The sequence below is a fragment of the Tenrec ecaudatus genome, chromosome 16 (genome assembly GCF_050624435.1).
Source record: "Tenrec ecaudatus isolate mTenEca1 chromosome 16, mTenEca1.hap1, whole genome shotgun sequence".
NCBI classification, from domain to species: domain Eukaryota; kingdom Metazoa; phylum Chordata; class Mammalia; order Afrosoricida; family Tenrecidae; genus Tenrec; species Tenrec ecaudatus.
Window position 1 is genome coordinate 55,581,726 of NC_134545.1, and position 23,521 is coordinate 55,605,246.

Below are 23,521 nucleotides of genomic sequence, written 5' to 3' on the forward strand. Positions count from 1 at the left end.
GAAGGAAGGAAGAAATGATCAAAATGGGTGTCAGAAGAGCCCTGAACCTTGCTAGTGAATATGGAGACATAAAATCGAATGGAAAAAAATTAAGAAGTAAAATAACCAAACCAGAAATTATAAAGGGTAGGCAGAGAAGACAGGATGAAACATTATAATGAAATGTGAAAAGGCCTGGAGTTATAAAACCAAAAGTCAAGAATATTTTTGGCATTCTGAAACAGAACTGGAAAAAAAAATCTTCGTAGTTCAGGTTTATGAGTCTATAGCAAAATATTCAACATTCAACAATGTAGGAAGCAGCAAAAGAAGCAGAATTATCATATTAAAAAAGGAATTGGTTGATGTTCAACTATTTCCGGAGGTATAATCAAGAACCTGTGGTATAGAAGGATGAAGTACAAACTGCTCTGAAGGAATTAGCAGAAACATACGCCTCTGGGATTATTGACTACCAATTATTGACTACCAATAGAGATGTGTCTAACAAATACTTGGAACTGGAAGAACTTCATGGTTTGCATTAAGTTTGTGCCCCTTATGAATAAATGCCTATCATCTACAAAACCATTAGTTTAATGAGAGAATTTTCTAAAAGAAAATTTAGAATCCACTGCATTGATATTGGAGACAAATAGATTGTCTTCTGCCAGATATCTGTAGTAGAAGAGAAAAGGAAACCGTGAAAGAACCCACGTCCCTCTCGATCTGACCCCCCTCTATAAGGTTTCTGAGATTGTAAATCCTTCACGGAGCAGAGCTTCTCATCTTTTCCCACAGAGCAGCAGGCAGCAATGAGCAGGTCAAAGGCCTACTACTATTGCAAGTAGGGGCGTTTCATTGGTAGAATACTGAAGCTCGGAGGCAGTTGAAAGTAAATGAGTGAAATGGTATGAAATGGGAGTTCTTGTATATGTTGAAAAATGCTTGCCACTTTTTATTTTTATTATACAGACTCTAGCTTTCTCTCATTTAAAGTCATGCTAGAGATGATTATAAAATCTCCCATGGAGACTGGTGCTTTCTTATTCTAAATGCGCAATAGCCGGAGGCCTTGCCAAGATAGCATATTGACTATCACTACATAGATGTTATAGAGAAAGCAAACCAGTGTCTTGATAAATGCTGGTGAAAGGAGAAAGTAAGGGATGAAACATTGATGTTGAAAGAACCATGCCAAACTCAGTTCCCTTCTATAAAACTATCTGTCCAAATAGTACTTGGGTTGTCATTATTATGGAAAATTAATACTTGGGCTCAACATTTGCCCTTAAGTCAATATTGTTGAAGGGATTCCCATCATTAATATTACTAGCATGTATATTTTTATAACAGTTACTTCAAGTAAAATTAAAAGGCATTCTGAGTAGCTAAATAAGTTGGTTTTGTGATTGTGATTATTTTCTTTGAAAATCACACAAGATTTTGTTTGGCCTAGATTTTAAAAAAAAGATCATTGGTCACGTTGATGTCAAGAATATAAGTGAATAAATGCCACCTTTCATTTCATGAATGACCTTTCATTGGTGTTAATTTTTTAACTTATTTATTTCATTTGTTTATATATTGATATCATATGTCCTTTTCCTGATTTCTACTAGTTCTTTTTCTATGGTCTCCTTTAGCTTTTTGAACCTATCAATTACATGAATGGACTCTGTTTTCCTAATCTCTTTCTCTCTCTCTCTCTCTCTCTCTCTCTCTCTCTCTCTCTCTCTCTCTCTCTCCCTCCCTCCCTCCCTCCCTCCCTCCCTCCCTCCCTCTCTCTCTCTCTCTCTCTCTCTCTGCCTCTGCCTCTTTTATCTATTTTTGATAGAAAACCCCACTCCACCCACCCTCACTACAACTTAATTGCCATTTTTGTTGTCAATTTCTAAATGAATTTTTGGCAATGTATAGATTTTTTGTATTAAAGATATCAGTAGACCAATGGAATAATTCATCTTCAAAGAAATCACAATGTTTAATTTAATTGTAAGATTGAAATTTTCAGTTTGGAGGCGAAAATCTAGTTTGAATAGCTTTAACAATAGCCCTGTGATTTACCTATCATGCCTGGGGCTACCTAGTGATACAGTGGTCACTGGTATTAATTGTCTGTCATTGCTAGGTGCCATGGAGTTGGTACTGACGCATAGCAACACCAAGTATAAAAGAACAAAAATTGTTCTTATATTTGAGCCATTTTTTGTAGCAAATGTGTCAATCTATATCATCCAGTCCCTTTTTCGTGTGCATTGCCCCTTCCACTTTACCAACCACGATGTCTTCCTCTAGGGACTAGTTTCACCTAACAATATGTCCCAAATATGTAAGACTAAATGTCCTGATCCTAACTTCCAAGGGGAATTCTGGCTGTACTGTATCCAGCACAGATCTATTTGCTCTGTAGATGGTCCATGGTACTTTTAATAGCCTTGGACAACACCTTAGTTCAAATGTATTGATTTTTCTTCAGTCCTCAATATTTCAATGTCCAATTTTCACATGCTTATGAGGCAATCAAAGATACCATGTCTTGGGTCAGGCACACCTTAGGCCTCCAAGTAGCATTCTCATGTCCAAACCTTTAAAGAGTTCTTGTGCAGATTTACCCTGTGCGATGTTTCCTTAGATATCTTGATCGCTTCTTCTCTGAACATTGATTGTGGATCCAAGCAAGACAAAAGTCTTTGACAACTCGATATGTTTTCCATTTATCATTATGTTAGCCAGCTGTGAGAATTTTATTCTTTTCTGCATTGAGTTGTAGTCCATCCTGACAGCTGAACTTCTTGTTTTTTATCAGAAAGTCCTCATCACTTTTAGCAAGCAACGTTGTGACATCTCCATATACCAGGTTGTTAATGAGCCCTCAACCACATTCTTGTTCTGTGCACAAAAATGCACAGATTCTGCTTGAGCACAATGAAGTGTTATGGAATTCCCTTTCCTCTCAAGGCTATCCATAGGTTGTTATGATCCACACAGTTTGAGACCTTTGAATAGTAAACGCAAGTAAACATATTCCTAGTATTCTCTGCTTTCATCCAAGATCCATCTGATATCAGCAATGGTATCCTCTGTTTCAGATCTCCTTTGGAATGAGTACAAAAATGTGTTTATGCCAGCCAGTTGGCCAAGTAGTTGTCTTCCAAATTTCTTGGCATAGACAAGTGAGTGCCTTCCTATTCCTCGTCAGCTTGTTGAGACCTTTCAATTGGTGTTTCAATCCTTTTGCCTTCTTCCTACAGCTCATCAGTGCTTCTCTCCTTAGTGTTTAATGCATCAAATCTATTCTTGGCATGTTTGTGATTTGGGGTAGCATATAATCAAGGTCATACTTTGGCTTTTGTGCATGTGTTTTAATTTCCTTCTCTTTATATCTAAACATATATGAACAATTAGTGGCCTATTCAGCAATCAGCCCCTGCCCTGGTTTTAGCTGATAGTCTTGAGCTTCTCCAGAGTAGTCCATTTGAATGCTCTATCTTCCATATGGTGAAATCTGTGTGTTTTTGTTGAAAAAAAACAACCAAGTATTTTCAGTGAATAAATCACTGGTCTTGCACATTTCTATCATGCGATCTCCAGCTTTTTTCTATCACCAAGAATCTATTATTCAAACTATTGCTCCTTTTTATTTCCAACTTTTGTGTTCTACTCAACAATAATTATCAACCTCAACAAGCATTTAATATCGGAAACTAATAATATACTGGAAGAGGAGCAGCATCCTTTGATCAAGCGATCCCTATGTCTTGAACCTTCTTGATCCTGGATACAGCGTTGGCATTGTAGGAGTGACAGAGGAGCAGCGGCAGAACCAGAAGCCATTGCATGTGACGACAGAGCAGTGGGCTTTCCATCCCACAGTGCAAATCAAGCTGAGAGCTTTGGGGCCAGATGCTGGCTTGTGTAAAGGGTGCCTTGGATGCTTAATTGGAGAACTGGAGCTGAGTGCCCTTACCATTGAGCCTTAAACTGGAGGACAGACCCTTTGGGTCTCATTGCCCAAACAGGAGAGAGGCCAAGCCAAGAGCCTGGGGGCCAGAGAGGCTTGCTATGGGCATGGCAAAAAAGAAACTCTCTTGATTGGACACTTGTATCCTGAGCATTCTCAGCTGCATTGTTGTTTGTGAATGACACTAGTAAATTCATGGCTTGTGAGTTCTGTGTGGCCATTGCAATGACTTTTAGAACCCTGCCAGTAGAGTGCTGTGGGAGGACATTAGGTGTCAGAATAAGATAAAATGGGTTAGAGAAGGGAAACAGATCTGATTTCTGCCTTGTGACAATTACCCTTGGGAGCTGGAGGAGGTCAGTTGTGTCCCCAATGTTATTTTTAAGTGTTTTAGAAACTATAATATGGTAGGTTTATTATTTTTCTTTGCCTTGCATGTTTGTTGAGATCCAGATTTTAAAATGTCTTATTATAAAATAATATTAATCTGAGTGTGTTTAAATTGTTTGGTAGCTTTAAGGATATCTAAGCCTTTCTATTTGTTATCTTAACAACTGTCCTACTTGGAAATTGATATAAGCATTTTCAAATTACCACCACAACAAATTAAGTGCTGTTGGGTAGCATTGCATTGCTAACCACAAAATTGTCCATTCAAACTCACTAGTTCCTCCACAAGAAAAAAATTAACCAAATCACTGCTATCAAGTCAATGGTGAAACACAGTGACCACCTGTGTATCTGTGTACAGGAGTAGAAAGCCCAGTCTTTTCTCCTGAGGAACTGAAATGCCAACCAAGTGGACTGTGGCCCAATGAGGATCATACAGTTGCTATGAATTGAAATTGAGGGGATGACAATGGTGGTAGGGATAGGGGGCCCCAAAACTCTTTATTCTTGATACTGATATACATTACCAAAATAAGAGCATACTTCCAAAGCAGAGTCAGTTGGATATTCAATTTTTTTTCAAATTTAGACATTGTACTGCATTAGTTTAATTCCAACAAGCAATTTCATCTCTAACTAGAATAACATAATGGACACATAAGATTATTGAGGCCCAGGGTGGGGAAGCAGCAGGATTTGAGCCAGACACCCTTGGTTCCATCGGTGCCATTTATTGTCTATGTAGTCTTGAGCAAGTTATCGAACTTTTCAGTGCCTCCATTTCCTCACGTATAAAATGAATTTAAAAGTACTCACTTCATCACATGGTTTTGAGCTAATTTATGTAATTTGTTTCGAGCAAGCTCAGCACATAGGAAATAGAACAAAGATGTTAATAATTAATGAGGCTCTGGTTATAACTAGAAGCAAACTCTGTACAGTTGTCTTGACTGCCTTGCTTTTATACAGGAACAACAGGCACCAGGGATCTAGAAGTTGAAGTTAACATTGAGTCTCACCAGAATATCATAGGCTACACTTGGCATTAGATAAGCTAGAGAACTACAACCAGAAAACAATTGCTCCAAACAGCATCAGGATTTGCTCATGGTAGGAATCCAGCAACAGCCATCGGCATGCGAGTCTCACAGACTTTCCCTACATTGCATTCCAGGTGCATGGAAGCCCAGGCTCTGAAGCCTTATGGGAAGCGTGTATCTGGGATACACGAGGGGTCATGGTGCATAAGCTTTGTAGTGTGCTACTGGATTTTCTTTATTAGTGCTTTGTTGAAGATATTCACATTCATATTGATGAAAATCTGTCCTTTATGATTGTTAGGATTAGCCTTCTTGTAGTGTCTGTTTAGTTTTGTTATTAAGTCAGTACTAGCATCATAGAATGAGTTAAAACGTGCTCCCTCTTTTTTTGTTGTTGAAAAAGTTAAGAAAGATTTGTGTTTCTTTCAATTGCCCTGGGTTTCCATTAAGATATCATAATTACTTAAAAATGTTGTTTAGTAAATTCAATAGCCTTGCCTTCTTCAAGGATGGCTTCTTCTTATTTTTACCTTTGAATGGACCATACTTTCTGAATTCTTTGTTTGTTTCTTTAACCTTGTGATTTTTTAAAAAGCTGAACCTTGTAGTGATTATAAAGAGGTGACTATAAATTAAATTATCTTCTGTCCTCATGATTTACTGCCATTGATTTTATTATACGTTCAATGAATTTCCATCTCTCAGTATTCTTTCAAACATTTTTGATGTTCGTATTCTTTGTTATGTGTAGTCATTAAAACCTCTCTCCTATCAAGGTTTTCCAGTGACCTGACAATAACTCCCGTCAATGTCTGGAACCACAAAGAAAAAAGATAGTCTCTGAGATGTAGCCCACTTTCAACACTAAGTCAAGCCTTTTCAGACTTGTTCTTAACCTTCACCTCCTGCTTACACAAAACTTAGATATCTGTCAAAAGTGGGAATCCAGGGTCCGCTAAGGGTTTTGAGCATGCACACACTCCTGGAAGATGTGTGGTCAGTATAATGATGTCTCTTCTGTGCCATTATTTATCAAGTGGACTTCTTCCTTGGATTCTTCCTCCCTGGGAATTGAGTATTAGATGAGCATGGTTCTTATCTCAGTCATTGCCTCTGACCCATGGTGGCTATTAAGTGTGTCTTTAAATCTTTTAATAGAAGCTGCTTGATGGGGACCTTTTCAGAAGAGAGAGAAAGAGTACAGCAAAATCATCATATAGTCCCTCAGAAAACTACCACTTACTCTCTCCCTGCCATTAAGTGAATTCTGGCTCATAGGGATCCCACAGGGCAGGGTAGAGCTGCCCCTACAGATTTCTGAGACTTTAAAGTTTCACTGGAGTAGAAAGCATACTCTTTCTCCCGCAGAGGGGCTGGTGGTCTTTAACTGCTGACTTTACCTTAACATTTCAAAGCATAAACCAAGTGGCCAGGAAGGTCAAAATGCATAGCCACAGTATTTTAAGAATGTCTAGAGTAGCTTCCTGATACCAGCAAAATACAGCAGAGCACAAGAATTATTCCCACAACTATTGCAAAGGCTTTCAGATAAACAAATGGGAAAAATGGCTAGTAAGTGAGTACATTCTTCCCCTGGAATTTCATCTGCCATGTTAAGTGGCCCCCTGGTTGCTGCAAATATCAGTTTAGGTTCCAGATTTTTTTCAAGTTGTGATTCTATGTTTGTTTTAGTGGAAGTCAATTAGGTGGCCTACTTTATGATCATCTGTGACATCACTTTTTCATGTGACCTTTGATCAAAAACTCTTCATGAAAATCAGAGAGAAATGTTATGTGATACTAGAGAAAAAGAGATCCATGATAGTTTTCAGTAGAAACGAGAGAGCTCTGACTTGTCTGTCAGTTTGTCCTATTGTAGTGGCTTGGCTTGTATGTGTCTGGAAGCTGTGTCACTGGCATTTCACATGTACACAGCGTCACCCAAGTGAATAGGTTTTGGCAGAGATTCCAGACTATGAAGTACAGGCAATGAAGAGGGACCAGGCCCAAGCCCCTGAAAACCTTTTGTGTCACTTCAAAATACTGTCAGATACTAAAGGCCTGAAAAATGGAAGAAAAATATTGTCAGAGGTAGTGCCAGAGGACGGACCCCTTAGCAGAGTGGAGTTAACCATGGTGATCTCAACTGAATAAAGTCTTTCAGAGTGGAGTCTTCAGGAGCTTCATTTCCTGAGAGGGCGTGATTCAAGGTAAAGAAAACAGCCACAAAATATGCTAATCATTGCAACTTAGAATATATGAGGCATCAATCTAGGACAACTAGAAGTTGTCAGAAATGAAATAAAAAGGATAAAGATGAATATCCTAGGCACTAGTGAGATGAAATTGACTGGTCTTGGACATTTTGAATCAGAAAAATCATATGATTTACTATGCTGGGGATAGCACAATCAGGTGGAATGGCTTGGTATTCATTGTCAAAAAAGATAATACAAAATCCATCAAGGTGTGATGCTAACTGTGACAGAAATGTATCTATCCATCATTGAGGAAATCTAATCGATACAACTATTATTCAAAGTTATAGGCCACCCTAAAACTAATGATGAAGCAATTGAAGAATTCTACCAATGATTCCAGTAAGAATGACCAAATATGCAACCAAGATGCATTGATAATTATTGGCGATTGGAAACAAACATTGAAAACAAAGAGGGAGCAGTAGTTCAGAAACATGGTCTTGGTGATAGAAATGAATCTAACGATCACATGATAAAATTTTACAAAATTAACAACTTGTTCATAGCAAATACCTTTTATCAACAGCACAAAAGGTGACAATACACATGGATTTTGTGAGATGAAATACACAGAAATAAAAATGACTACATCTATAGGAAGTTCTGAGAGAGAAGCACAATTTCAGCAGCTAAAACCAGACCAGGGGCTGACTGTGGAGTTGACCAATTATTCACATGTAAGTTCAAGATCAAGCTGAAGAAAATTCAAACAAGTCTATGATAGCCAAAATACAACATGGAGTTGATCCTACCAAAATTTTGAGACTACCTCAAGAAGATATTTGAGACATTGAACAATAATGGCACAAGACCTGGTAAGCTAAGGAAGGACCTTAAGAGTCTCATTCATGAAGAAAGCAAATGGTCCTTAAAAAGATAGGAGAGAAAGAATTAAATTGGATATTAGAAGAGAGAGATTCTGCAGCTTTCTCTTATTCACAGAGCAGCTAAAGCAAATGGAAGGACAAACCAAAGAACGTAATAGAACATTCCAAACAGCAGCTCCAGAAGAAAAATCAAATATTAAAATGAAATGTATAAAGACCTAGAATTAGAAAAGCAGAATGGAAGAACATGCCCAACACATCTGGAACTGAAATAACTCAGGAAAAAGCTTGGGCCTCAAGTCACAATCTTCAAAGATTCCATGGGGAAAACATTGAATGGTGCAAGTAGCATGGAAAGAATCCACAGCCACTGTACCAAAAGAACTTGTCCACAGCCCGCCAGTTCAGGAGGCAGCACATGAGTGAGAACCAATGTTGCTGAACAAAGACATTCAAGCTGCACTGAAAGCATTAGCCAGAAACAAAGCTCTGGGGATTGATGGTCTGCCAAGCGAAATGTTTCAGCAAGCTAACGAAGCACTGAGAGAGCTCATTCGTCTAAGTCAGGGAATTCCGAAGACACTAGTTGGCCAACTGACTGGGATAGATCTATAGGTGTGCCCATTCCAAATAAAGGTGACCCAACAGAATGCTTCAACTATAGAAAAATATCATTGATATCACAGGCAAGTAACATTTTTCTGAAGATTACCCAGCAACATTTGCAGCAGTACATTGACAGGAAACTTCCAGCCTCAAAAAGGATGGGGAACAAACAGTATCCTTGCTGATGTCAGACGTATCTTGGTTCAAAGCCGAGAATACTAGAAAGATGTGCACTTGTGTTTTATTGAGTATACAAAGGTTTGACTATACAAACTGCTTGAACAATAATAAGCGCTGTGAATTCCAGAACACTTCACTGTGCTCACGAGGAACTTCCAGGCGAATCGAGAGGTAGCTGTTCAAACAGAACAAGGGAATGTGGCAGCATTTAGGAATTGGGAAAGGTGTGTGTCCGGGTCATATTCTCTCGCCGTACTTGTGCAATTTGCATGCTGAGAAAAGCACCAGAGCAGCTAGCTAACATGAAAGAGAAGACTGAGGCATGAGGATCGGAGGAAAGCTCATTCTGCGCTATTCAGATGACACAGCCTGGCGTGCTGAACTTTGGGAGGGCTTGAAGCACTTGGCAACGAAAATCAAAGATTGGAGCTTTCAGTATGAATTTCAATTCAATGTAAAGAAGACCAAAATTATTACCACTGGACCAGTAGGTAACATAATAAATAGAGAACAATTTGAAGTTGTCAACATTTTTGTTTTGCTTGGATCCACAGTCAATGCTCCTGGAAACAGCAGTCTAGCGATCCAAAGATGTATTGCATCACGTAAATCTACTACCTGTGACCTTAGAGTATTCATAAGCATGTTTCCCTAAACATGCCTGACCCAAGCTGTGGTGTTTTCAATGGCCTCATATGCAAGTGAACATTGGACATTGAATGAGGAAGATGAAGAGGAATCGATGCATTGAGTTGCGGTGCTGGAGAAGAATATTGAAAGTACCATGGGCTGTCAAAGGACAAAGCAATCTGTGCTGGGAGAAGTATGATCAGAGTGCTCCTTGGAGATAAGATGGCAAGACTTTGCCTTACATCCTTTGCACATATTGTCAGGAGAGACCAGTCCCTAGACAAGGTTGACATGCTTGGTAAAGTGCTGGGGCACTCGGGGACAGGAAGGCCTTCAACAACATCGATTGACACAGAAGTTGCAAAAATGGGTTCAGGCATAGGACCAATTGTGAGGATGGCACAGAGTGCAGTGTTCATTCTGTTGTGCATCAGGAGCTACAGGCCATAGCTGACGTGATGACACCTATCAACAACACGATAAATATTAAAAAATTTACACCAAATGCTTAATTCATGTGATTTCCAATGTTAAGATAATTTTTTGAATCGAAACCCCATATTCTGTGTTATTTATCCTCCTAATGCTATAGACAAAATAAATATTTTTTCCAATCAGTTGGCCAGAGAGGTCCAAGGGGGTTTACAATACTTTACTTAAATTTGCCATTATTCTAACTTAGAGAAATCTATTGAATATTTATTTTCAAAGGTTAATCAAATATATAGACCTGTGTAAGAGAATTTTTCTTTTTTTCCAGATATTAAGTTACACATAGACATTCTCTGTAAATGGCTTTGAGGCATTGGTTGAACTTTGGTTAATATCTCCTACGATTGCTAGGGGTGTCTCTGTGTAGTGTTCTATCTGAGCAGAGCGTCATGCATCCTAGGCCTCAAAGATTCTTGTAGAGTTTCTTAGTACCTCTACCCGTGAAATAACAGTATTCGCTCAGAAACTGTACTAATCTGTCTGTTAAATGAGCCTTCACAGGCAGTTTAAGACAATTTATTTGGTATATATAAGTAAAATAGTATTTTACTATGCCCAGAAAGGGAGTGTCTTGGGAGTTCTTCTGAGTCACCTCACATTTTACCATAGCCACTTACGATTTTCAAACCAAAGTATTTGGCAGGGGGCAACATAAGAGATGACAGTGCCGCAGAAAGAGCCTTTCTGATTCATGTTCCCAATTTTGAAACATGTATTGATGGGAAGCATCTTCCTGGAATACTGATTTGTAGAGGCCATTTACTTAAAAACATAAAATGAAGATGGAAATGCAATGTACATACGCAGAGTCAAAAGGAAGGAAATGGACTGGAAGATTCAGAATGGGAAAGCCAGACAAAGGAGAATCCCAAATGGCAGCAGGTGTATGGGACGTGTTCCCATGGAAGGCTATATGGTAGCACAACCCTCTTGAGTGAAGCCCACATTGCCCGGATATTTGAGGGCAAGCATTGCCAAGATTCTTAATATTATTCATATGATGTCAACATCTTGCCACAGAGCATCGTTTTGGAAAAGCTCCCCCTACCCCAGGTGGTATTGGTAAGTGCCCTCAGAGACAAAGTAGACTCAGACGACTTTTTATCCTTATTTATCTTATTATATAATTGAATCATAGTATATGTCCATTTTCAAAATGTACACGAGAATTTTGGTACATATTAATAATCATGAAATAATAGAATTTAACTTAGAATCTGTCTGTAGCATAACATAACAAATTATATTATCCAACATGCAGCATTCTTCAAAATTATGTACAGACTCAGAAACACCAGGCATCCTCCAAAATAGACGTGTGGGCCTCATGAAATCCTGTGTAATGATTGTGAAACTTATTTTCATTCCTGCCACATGCATACATTTTACTTTTCTGGCTTCTGTAGGTTAAAGGCCTAAAGATACATAGTAGCCAAGTACTACCTTCAAATTGGATATTTTTTGGTATAATGTTTTCAACATTTTCGGGCTTGACATCTAATAGAGGTAATTAAATTTTCTTCCCAGGAAGCAGCCAGCTAGACCACTGCCCCAGGCATATAACCTCAGCTTACAATTTTCCTTAGCTTATTTATTCTGTATTCCACATGAGCCTCAAACTTCGCAGGTAGCGTATTCAGGCCAGGCAGATGTTGATGGATTTTAGTAACTACAGAGCCAGTGTTTCAGTCTCAACTCTGACAGTGCAAATCACAGAGGGGTGACAGTGGAGGCACATCTCCCTGTATGAGTGGCTCAGGATGACAATCTGCCAAATAAAAATAATGGAAGAGATACTGGTTGTATAAAAATGTATCAATTTGGTTTAGCTTTAAGGTGCAATGTAAGATTCTAGATATACCACCACATTTTTTCTGACTTTTGTTGTGAATAACACAAACAGTATAATTAAAATAGTATGTTTTAGAGGAATGTTTCAGTTCAAAATTTCATTACTGTATATTTATCATTAAATTATTAAGCATTCATATCCGTCTTATAGGAAATCATGAAATTTATATTTAGTAACAGCTATTCGGAATATATTTTATTATATATGTATGCATATGGTTTTATGTTAAATAGTTTTTCTGTGTGAGAATGGTGTAGACGAACAACAAATAGGTAAACCATTTTCCCAAATAACCGAGAGGCAGACCTGGAATTTAAGCTCAGAGTAATAAGCCCTGGAAGGATTGTGAGTTACGCTAAGGCAAAGCTGGCAGTCCAACCCGCCTACTGTTCCTGGGGGAAGAGAAGAAGTTAGCTGCTCCTTCAAAGATGTACAGTTTTAAAACCCAAAGAGCAGTTCTTTTCTGTCTTGTAGGGTTATTATGTGTTACAATTGACTTGAGAGTTGTGGGTTTATTTAACTGCCAATTACTGAATCGGCCTATTTTAGCACACTGTAAAAGATTGAAAGTAAATGTGTTTGAATAGAGACTTCCTTAGCTGGAATTTGTGCATCAGATGGCTTTTATTGAAGACAGTGGTGCCACTTACAGAAGAGACTTGGTGTACCTAATGAAACGAAAGAAAATGATTACAAAGAAAGCAGCGGCCACTTCAACCTTCAGATCGAGGATGATTAGGACATTGAATAATGTTTTGAATTTATTTTACTGAAAAACAAGAGAAAGAATTAATCTCCCTAAGAGTCTGGTAAGCACTAGACTACTAATTGCAAGGTCATTGATTCAAACCCACCAGCTGTTCCAGAGGAGAAAGATGAGATGCTCTGATCCTGTGAAGATTTAAAGCCTTCGAAACCTATGTTTTCTTACCTCCTCCCCACCTGTCCACTATCATGACCCCGATTCTATCTTACCAGTCTGGCTAGACCAGAACATGTACTGGCACGGATAAGAGCTCAAAACACAGAGAATCCAGAACAGATAAACTCCTCAGGACCAATAAGGGGAGCAGAGATAACAGGAGGGTTAGGGGAGGGGAGGGAGTAAGGGGGAACTGATCACATGATCGATATATGGCCCCCATCTTAGGGGGATGGACAGCTGAAAAATGAGTGAAGTGAGACAGCAGTCAGTGTAAGGTATGGAAAAAACAGAATTTATTAATTATCAAGGGGCCAAGGAGCAGAGAGGAAAGTGGGGGAGGGAGGCGGAAAATGAAGAGCGATGCCAGGGGCTAAGGTTGAAAGAAATGTCTTGAAAAAGATGACAACATATGTAAAGTTATGTTTGACAAAATGGATGTATGTATTGTTTATGATAAGAGCTGTAAGAGCCCCCAATAAAATACAATTAAAAACAACCCCCTATGTAAGGTTTCTATGAGTTGGAAATGACGGGTTTATTTTTGTTGGAAGATAACCTCTTAGAAGATAAAATAGAGGTCTATTTATGTGTCACATGAACTGATAAAAATGACAAAATTCAATGAAAAATATGAGCAAAGTATTTAAACAGACATATCATCAAAGGGGATATTCGTATGGCAAATAACATATGAAAATATGCTCAAAGTATTAGCCATTAACCTGTCCACTGTCACCTACCTAAATCTAATTTATAGCAACCATATAGATAGGGTAGAGTAGAATTGTTATGTAAGATTTCCCAGGCAGTAAATATCACCTTTCTCCTGTTGAGTACCTGGTATGTTTGAACTGCCAGCCTTGTGGTTAGCAGTCCAATACTTAACCACAAAGTAATAGGACTTCCATTGATCATAGTTGTTGTTAGGTGGCTACAACCCCAGAGACAACAAAACAAAGTGTCTAGTCCCGAGTCAGCCCCACAATCACCGCTATCGTTGAGTGTGTTATAGTAACCCCTATGTCAATCCACCTCCTTGAAGTTTTCCTCTTCTTCTCTGACCCTGTGTCTTCATCGAACATGATGTCCTTTTCCAGGGACTGGTCTCTCTGGTAACATGCCCAAAGTGTGTGAGATGAAGTCTTGACATCTAAGGAATACTCTGTCTGTGTTTGCTCCAAGAGAGATCTGTCAGTTGTTCTGGCAGTACATAGGCCTTTCAGTATTCTTCCCGCAAACCATGATATATGAATTCTTCTCCAGTCTTTCATACTTATTGGCCAGTTTCACCTGTGTAAGAGATGATTGAAAATTGCCACGGCGTAGGTCAGGCATGCCTTAGTCAATAAGATGACATCCTTGCTCTCCAACATTTTTAAAGGGCTTTATGCAGCAGATTTGCCCAATTCAATACCTCACCTAATTTCTTGACTGCTGCTTCCTTGAACAGTGATTGTATATCCAAGTAAAATTAAATCCTTGAAAAATTCAATATTTTCTCTTTTTGATGTGGTTGTTGCTGTGTATTAGGCATGTTGAGAGGATTTTTGTTTGCTTTACATTATGTCTTACTTCCAACTTTCATCCATATTGTAGAATTTTATTTTTATTAGCAAGTGCTTAAATTTCTTTTATTTTCAGCATTATTTTGCTATCTGCACATCACAGGTTGCTAATATATGTTCCTCCAAAATTGATTCTGTGTTCTTCATAGAATGCAGTTTATCAGATTATTTGCTAAACACATATAGCAATTATGGTGAAATGAAACAACCTAGCTGGACACCTTTCATGATTTTAAACTATACTGTATCCCTTTGTTCTTTTTAAACAGCAGCTGCTTGTTCTCTGGATAGGTTGCATATTAGCATAACTAAGTGTTACAGACACAAGTAGAATTTTGCCTAAGGTCATCCAACAAGGATCGCAGCAGTAATACACAGGGAACTGCCAGAAAACCGGCTGGATTCAAGAAAAGGACTTGGAACAAGGGGTATCGATGCTGATGGCAGGTGAATCTTGGGCAAAGGAAAGAATACTAGAAAGATGTTGACTTATGTTCCATTGACAACCCCAAAACAAATTTTCCACTCTATGGACCATAATAAATTGCAGATAATCTGGAAAAGAATGGAAATTCCAGAATACTTCATTGTGCCCATGAGGAACTTGTACATGGATCAAGAAGCAACTGTGCAAACAGAACAAGGGAATACTGCATGGTTTAATTTCAAGAAAGGTGTGTTTTAGGGTTGCATTCTCTCACCTTACTTGTTTAATTTGTATGCTGAGCAATCTTCAGAGAAGTTAAATTATACAAAGAAGAATGTGGCATTGGGATTGGAGGAAGGTTTAGAAACAACCTGCGATATGCAAATGACACACCTTGCTTGATAAAATTGAGAACTTAAAGCACTTGATGATGAAGATCAAGGATTGTACCCTTCAACTCAATGTAAAGAAAATCAAAGTCTTCACTACTGGACCAAGAGGAAGCATCAAGATAAATGGAGAAGAAGTTGAAGTTGTGAAGGATTTTGCCTTTCTTGGATCCACAATAAATTCTCTTGGAAGCAGCAGTCAAGAGTTCAAAAGATATTTAGATAAATATGCTGCACAAGGCCTCTTCAGAGTATTGAAAAGCAAGGATGTTACTTTGAGGACAAGGATGTGCCTGACACAAGCCATAGCATTCTCCGTTGCCTCAAATGCTTGTGAAAGTCAATGAATAAGGACGACTAAAGAAGAATCAATGCATTCGTATTGTGGTTCTGGGGAAGAATCCTGGAAAGTACCATGGACTGCTGAAAGGACAAACCTGTCTGTGTTGGAAGAAGTAAAGCCAGAGTGCTCCTTAGAGACAAGGATGGCAAGACTTTGGCTTACATATTTTGGACATGTCAGAAGATACCAGTCCTTGGAGAAGGACGCTATGCTTGGTAAAGTGGCAGGACATCAAAGGAGGAAGAGCCTCCAGTGAGGTGGTTTGACAGTGGCTGTATCAATGAGTTCAGGGCAAGCACAATTGTGAAGATAGCACAGGACCATGCTGTGTTTCAGTCTATTGTACATAGGGTTGCTATGGGTAAGAACTGAAAACAAGTGTTCTTGAGCTCTCATTCTTTTCAATGTTAGTCATAGTTTACCATGATTCATACAGTTGGATGCCTTTGGATAGTCAATTAAACAAAAGTAAACATGTTTTCAGCATTCTCTGGTTCCAACGAAACCTCTTGCTTCACATCATCTTGTGGATCCAGCTGCATTTCTGGGAACTTCCCATCAATGTAAAACTGTATCCATTTTTAATTATCCTCTGTAAATTTTTACTTGTGTGAAGTATAAATAATATTTCTTAAGGATGTTCACATTTGGTTTGCCTTTCATGGGAATGAGCACAAATCTGGTTGTGTGGCTAGATAACTGTTTTCCAAATTTCTTAGCATAGATTAGTGAATACCTCAAGAGCTGTATCAGTTTGTGGACACATTTCAGTTGGCACTTTGTCAGTTTTTTAGATAATGCCTCTGTGCAGCTGTGTACTTTCAGTAGGAGTTTCTCCGTGATCTTTTAGCCTTTGTAATGACTACATAGACCCACAGACTTCTTCCTTCACTGGCACCAATTCTTGGCCATATATTACCTCTTGAAATGGTGGGATGTCAACCAATCATTTTTGGCACAGTGTCTCTGGATTATTTTTCTATTTTCTTTTGATGTTTTTTTTCATCATTTAATATTTTGCCTATAGAATCCCTCAATGTTGTCACTCAAAACTTGACATTTTTTTCAGTTATCTCAGTTTTAGATATGCTGAGCATGTTCTCTTCTTATGATTGTCTAACTCCAGGGTTTTGCATGTGTCATTATATTATTTACTTTGTCTTCTTGAGTAGTCTTTGGAAATTTCTGCTCAGCTCTTTAATTTTATAATTTTTTTCCTTTGCTTTAGCTACTCTAGGTTCAAGAGAACATATCAGAGTCTCTCTGACACCACTTTTTCTTTCTTTCCTTTGAATTTTGCTTTCTTCATGTATGATATTCTTCATTTGTGATATTCTTCATGTATGATATTCCTCTGGTCTTTAGTCATTAGCATTCACTGACTCAAAACAGTTATTGTGAGTCTTTCAATTGAGGTGGAGAGGGGATATAGACATTTCTCTTATAAACTTGCTTTTATTTTCTTCAGCTTCAATTTGAACTTGCCTGTGAATAAGTGATGGGCTATTGCATCATTGGTCTCTGGACTTTTTTTAACCTTCTTTTGACTGATTATATTGAACTCTATCACCCTCTCTTCTCATCAATGTAGGCAGTTTGGGTGTGTATTACATCTGGTAAGGTCTATCTGTGGGTAGAGTATCTTGTTGGAAAAGGTTCAATCTGTCATCTGGCCTCTCTGCTACATCAGTTATTTTCAAAAGCAAAGAGGTCAGCCCAGAAACTCTTTAGGATTTCAGAGATGTAATCTTGATAGATTTCTCAAGGCCATAGTGTAATCATAGGGGTCTAATTAGGATGGAATTTTAAGAAAATGGAAAATCCTGTTGGTGAGAACCAAACCCACACTAAGCCCACTGCTATTGAGTGCATGACGTCTGACACATAGTGGCCTTACAGACTGTGTCTGAGGATATAAATCTATATGGAGCAGGTAGCTTCAGCTTACTTCCACATTTTGAACCACTGAACTTGCTATTAGCATCCAATACTAGGCTTGAAGCATAAAAAGGCCAAGAAAGGTTTTTGTTTTCAGCAGAGCAATGTACCTGCTCATTATTGAATGTAGCAAAGTCTATCCTAAGAGAATTTCTTTGAAGAACCTTACTCCATCCACCCAGCAGATTTGGTCTTGCCATTCAGCTTCTCCCACCCACCCCCTAAAACATACTAGATGACCATTTAAAAGGGACATATTTGAACCCCTTATGTGAACCAAAACTCCCACTTGATGTGTTATGAATCAAACAGTTAAAAATTTTGGACCATAGTTAAAGTGATGGAAAGATAAACTTCAGGAATATTGGGGGCAAATGGAAGATATATAAAGAATAATGTTGTTGTTATTAGGTGCCATCAAGTTGGCTCCTACTCATAGTGACCCTACGTACAAGAGAACAAAAACCTGCCCAGACCTGTGTCATCCTCACAATTGTTCTTATGTTTGAGCTCATTGATGCACCCACGGGTCAATCCATTTTATCAAAGGTCTTCCTCTTTTCACTACATTACCAAGCATGATGTCCTTCTCCAGGCTGGTCTCTCCTGACGACATGCCTGAAGTACGTGAAATTAATTCTCACCCTCCTTGCTTCTAAGGAGCATTCTGGTTGTACTTCAAAATAGCTTCATATTTTGATATTTTAAAATAAATATTTCCCATGATTTTATAGCAACACTTTTTGACTTACTATGATACGCACATTGGACAACTGCTCAGCCACAAAGAGAAATGAAACCCTAATGGATGCTTTAGCTATGAAGAAGCTTAAAATAGTTTTACTGAGTGAAATAGCCTATTGTAAAAGCAGAAATACCCTCTAATCACACTCATATTAAGTGGATATACCCAACAAATCTAAACTCATTATTGTCAAGTCAATTCCGATGCCTAAAAACCATTAACTCTGCTTTGGGGTTTCCAAGGCTGTGATATTTACTGAAGCAAATGATCACAGCTTCCTCCCACAGAACAACAGATCATGGTAAGGGCAGACTTTTTGGTGAGCAGCCAAGCTCTCAGGCAACCATGCTCCGTAAGCAAATATCTGAGGAGACCTCAACAAGTTCATGGAAAATGGAATCAAAAGATAATAGATTTTTTCACCAAATTTTAAAGGCCCCTTCCCACCATAAGAACCAAGAACAATTAGTGTTTATGATGTAGAATAAAAGGGAGGATTTTTAATTTTTTTGCTTATAGGGTAGTGAATTTATATTAATATTTGAGTAGTAAGTTGGAAAAGCAATTTGTAGAATACCTGAGCAATTTGAAGAATATAATCAATATTACTGATTTCTACATGTAGAAATTGTTGGATTAGGTATGTTTGTTAGGTTTATTTAGACCACCACAATAAAAATAATGTATAGCATAGATTGATGCAAATAATCATATATAAGTATATAAAGTTCTGGTTAGCTTATTCCTTACTGAGGATTAAGAAAAATCCAGCTTTCTATTATAATCTTGAATAAATAAATCAATGTGTTTTTTTCTTTTTTTTCTACAGTTGGATAGTGTCACCTCTCTGATTCAAGCAGCCAAAAATTTAATGAATGCCGTAGTGCAAACAGTGAAAATGTCTTATATTGCTTCAACAAAGATCATTCGGATCCAGAGTCCCGCTGGGCCCCGACACCCAGTTGTGATGTGGAGAATGAAGGCGCCTGCAAAAAAGCCCTTGGTTAAAAGAGAGAAGCCAGAGGAAACGTGTGCAGCTGTCCGGAGAGGTCCAGCAACGAAAAAAATCCATCCGGTGCAAGTCATGAGTGAATTTAGAGGAAGACAATTCTACTGAGACCCCTATTCTTCTCTTGCACCCATATTGCAAAGTATTGGCTAACACTGCACTGTTTGATCTTGACACTTGATTAATTCCTTAAGCTCACTACGTTTTGGCATTTAACACACAAATGATATACACTTTTGGAAGCTATCCCAATGAAAACAACTTGGATAAGGGGCCATGTCATTTCAGCACTATATAGCAAGTAATTAATAGGAAATCAATAGATCTGGTTGAATGCATGGAAATTTCTGTTGTCATTCAACCTTTCCCATCACAGGTCACAGAGACTAGCTTATATTAATTGCCAAATGAACACACTGGAAGTCGTATTCTGTTCTCCTTCAATAGGTCAAGCCTACCTACCCTGCATTTTGAATGAAAACAAATGCATCAGTTCTTGACTTGGTTTCCAAAGGAAGCAAAATATTTTGTAAAATACCAGTCCATTTAGTATTCATTTTGTGCTTTCATGACCTAATCAGGCAGCAATTTATAGTACCCACTACCAAGAGAGAGAGAGAGAGAGAGAGAGAGAGAGAGAGAGAGAGAGAGAGAGAGAGAGAGAGCAAGAAAAGAAATTCAGTTATTTATCTGTATGCATTGTCAAGGGAATAAACTAGCATCCTTCAGAAACAGCTTACCAAGTGTAAGTAGTTGAGCTATTTCCTGGATTTCAAATGTCAACCATGACCATTAAGTAATTGCTTGATTAACATTATAACATTAAAATGGGTTTCGGTGCCACAAATGTGCCGTTTAGTGCTCCACAGTGTTCAGCAATTCTGCCTTTTGAGGGTTGGATTCAAAGAGTCTCATGAGCAAACAAATATGGAGGAAAAGTTATTATGCAATTGGGAAATAGAGATAACTATGTTTGAGAATGAGTTGTGATTAGAAGTATAAGGTGTTCCGCATGACTAAAAATCCATTTGTATTAGCTTGCAATTATAATTAAAAGGAAAAGGCCAGATATAAAACTTTTGGGCATTGAGTAAAATATGACTGTGCTTGAACTATGAGGTGAATTAATGGCAATGAAGCTGATGTGATTTTAATAACATTCATTTAAATAATATCCATGCGGGTCATTTTGCCACATCAGTTGCTGTGCTCACCATCGGCTGAATTTATAGTTGACTTCATAATCGTATGATTCTAGTGTGTTATCCACTGATTCGCTCTCTTTCTTTCTGTGGCAAGATACTCTTTTGTATGGGGTTTCCATACATTCTTCGGAGGAGGTAAGCTGCAGTTTCACTTGTTCTCAAACACAGGGCTCCATTCACATTTTAAATATGCATTCCCTACTCCACTTCATTATGTTGACAGCACTATAATTATAATTTCTCACTTGTACAAAATTACCACTGATGAGTTGCTTCAACACCCTGTCATTATAGGCTGATGAGGCGGCCTTCATGAACGCAACACCAGTTGATGTAAGAAGCACGAGATTCAGCAAATTGATGAGTGAACCCTAAAACCCCAGAAATGCTGATAAAATGCTGTGCATGAGATATTGAAGAAAAAGGCAGCAACACCGTACAATAGAAAAAGGGGACATGTTTAATGGGCTATTACTAATTGGGGGAAATGTTTATTTTATTTAATACTTATGTAGTAAATTATTACTTTTCCAAACGCTGGGTGCATAAAATTACTTTAGGGCAAAGGCAATGTGCTTCTCTCTGTGATGAATGATGGACTAGCCCCTAATAACTATTCTGAAGAGATTCCACGTCCCCAAAAGAGAAGGGAAGCGTGGAAGAGAAGTAGAGTACCTAGAAATTCCATTTTCTGGAATGATCTAGACCAGTAGGGCCATAGTGAAGTTTGTTACCTTATTTTCTTCTAAGTGTACGCATTGCAAGAATGTCATGTGGCATGATTTTTTTCCATTAGAAAAGTGTCGCTATTATTTAGTTCAGAAAATAAGCAAGCAAGAGCAGAACAGAAGACCACTAGAGATATCTTAGCGTCCAAAACTTCATGCTCAAGAAATATGTCTTACTTAGAAATTTTAATGTCAATTTGACCCTCTACAACACACTGACATTTTGGATGCCAATAGGACCGAAATAACTTGAAAATATACAATTATTAATGTATATCTCATTACCAAAGGAGAAGAACCCGGTGTCATAGGTGTTATTCGTTTGGCTGCTAACCACAAGGTCAGCGGTTCTAAAACATCAGCCCCTCCATGGGAGAAAGATGGGGTTTCCTACTCCCGTAAAGAACCATAGTCTAGAAAGGCACAGGGAGAGTTCTGCCCTGTCGTATGGGCTCACACTGAGTTAGAATCAGCATGATTGCAGCGAGTTTGGTTTGGGTATTTTATAGATGTGAACAGGACTCTTCCTCACTGCCAGTAGACTTAAAGCTTATTTCAAAGCAAGCAACTACATTTAAAAACCTAATTCAATTTTTATCAAGTAACTGCCTCAGGAGAAAGATCTGCTTGAGTACTTACAGGCTCAATAAATGCAAGATCCATAGAACTGAGAAGACATTGGCTTACCTGAGTGAATTCTTGCAGTAGGCAGCACAGCATTATTTAACATTCAACTAGATTACAATTTATGATACATGTTTTTATTTAACCCTATAATGCCAAGTGCAACATTTTTGTAACACTTAATTAAATATATATTAATATATATTGATAACTATTAAAGAATAAAACAAAATTTTTTCCTTAAATTAAAAATTCAGGCATTATAGGGTTAAGAAAAAATGAACAAATATTTGTACTATAAATCATAGGTACATTAATATGATAAATAAGCATGGCTTTTAAAGACATTTATTTTAAAATCCTACTTCTTCGGGGGAATGTTAGACTTTCTTATTGAAACTTAGTATTTTGGTGTTTCATTTATGCATGTTTGAAGTAACATAACAGAAATTGATATTTGCTTAATCCTACTAATCAGAACTCCAGTTTTTGTTATAGTAAAATCCATTTATGTTAATATGCCTAAGCAAAAAATCCTCAGAAGCAGAAAAGGTTTTAGACAACTTAAAAGACAACTTCTTTCCTGTAAAATACACTGAAATCATACAGTTAACTCAGGAAATACCCATGGAACCATTGCCCATTAAAGATTCTTCTTCTCCTTAGAGAAACTAGAAGATTTTCATAAACATGCAGAGTTAGGAACGGAAATATTTTCTTTATTTATTACAAATGAAAATTATCTGATAGAGATATATTTCTTCCTAATGTGACTTTTGGATATTGCTTTGTCAATATACCCGGAGAAAAAAATCAGAGATTAAATTCTTAGGCAAAATTATTGTCTCCTGTTGTGCTTTTTTAAAGACATGCTTGTAAATTAGGAATGTATTAGATAGAACAACGTGTCACACGTGTTTGTGAGTGTTCCTTCTTTGTAACCCTTTAATTTGGCAGCATCAACAGAGCACGTATACTCCCCATAAGGGCGAGCAAGTACCTTCAGAGATGCATGGAGGGACTTTCTCTCTCTCTCTCTCTCTCTCTCTCTCTCTCTCTCTCTCTCTCTCTCTCTCTCTCTCTCTCTCTTCAGAGATACATGGAGGGACTTATTTTCTCTCTCTCTCTTTTTGTTTTGAATTGTGAATTGGGTGTCTGCTTACAGAGAAAATAGATTTTGCATTCAACAGATTCATGCATGTTTTCTTATGTGTCACTAATTGCAATATACACAATGTTAGCATCACTTCCCCTATTGTATCCTTGTTTCTTGATTGTATTTTTCCTTTTATCTTAACCTTTTTGCCCTCTGGATTTTGACCTTGGTCAAATGCTACTCTGTTACTCTCAAATGCTTTATTATTCTAAATCGTGGGTATCTCTCTAGTATTATTGTTCAGTT

The 23,521-nt window shown here is 37.9% G+C and overlaps 1 protein-coding gene across 1 annotated transcript in view; it reads left to right on the forward strand.

The window, feature by feature from the left end:
- The window catches only part of CTNNA3 (catenin alpha 3), a 1,794,797-nt gene extending 1,772,541 nt beyond the window's left edge, over positions 1–22,256 (forward strand). The window contains exon 17 of the mRNA XM_075534447.1: positions 19,383–22,256. Coding sequence (XP_075390562.1) covers positions 19,383–19,670 — 288 coding nt within the window. The 3' untranslated portion in view covers positions 19,671–22,256. The remainder of the gene's footprint in view (positions 1–19,382) is intronic.
- The last annotated feature ends 1,265 nt before the right edge of the window (positions 22,257–23,521 follow it).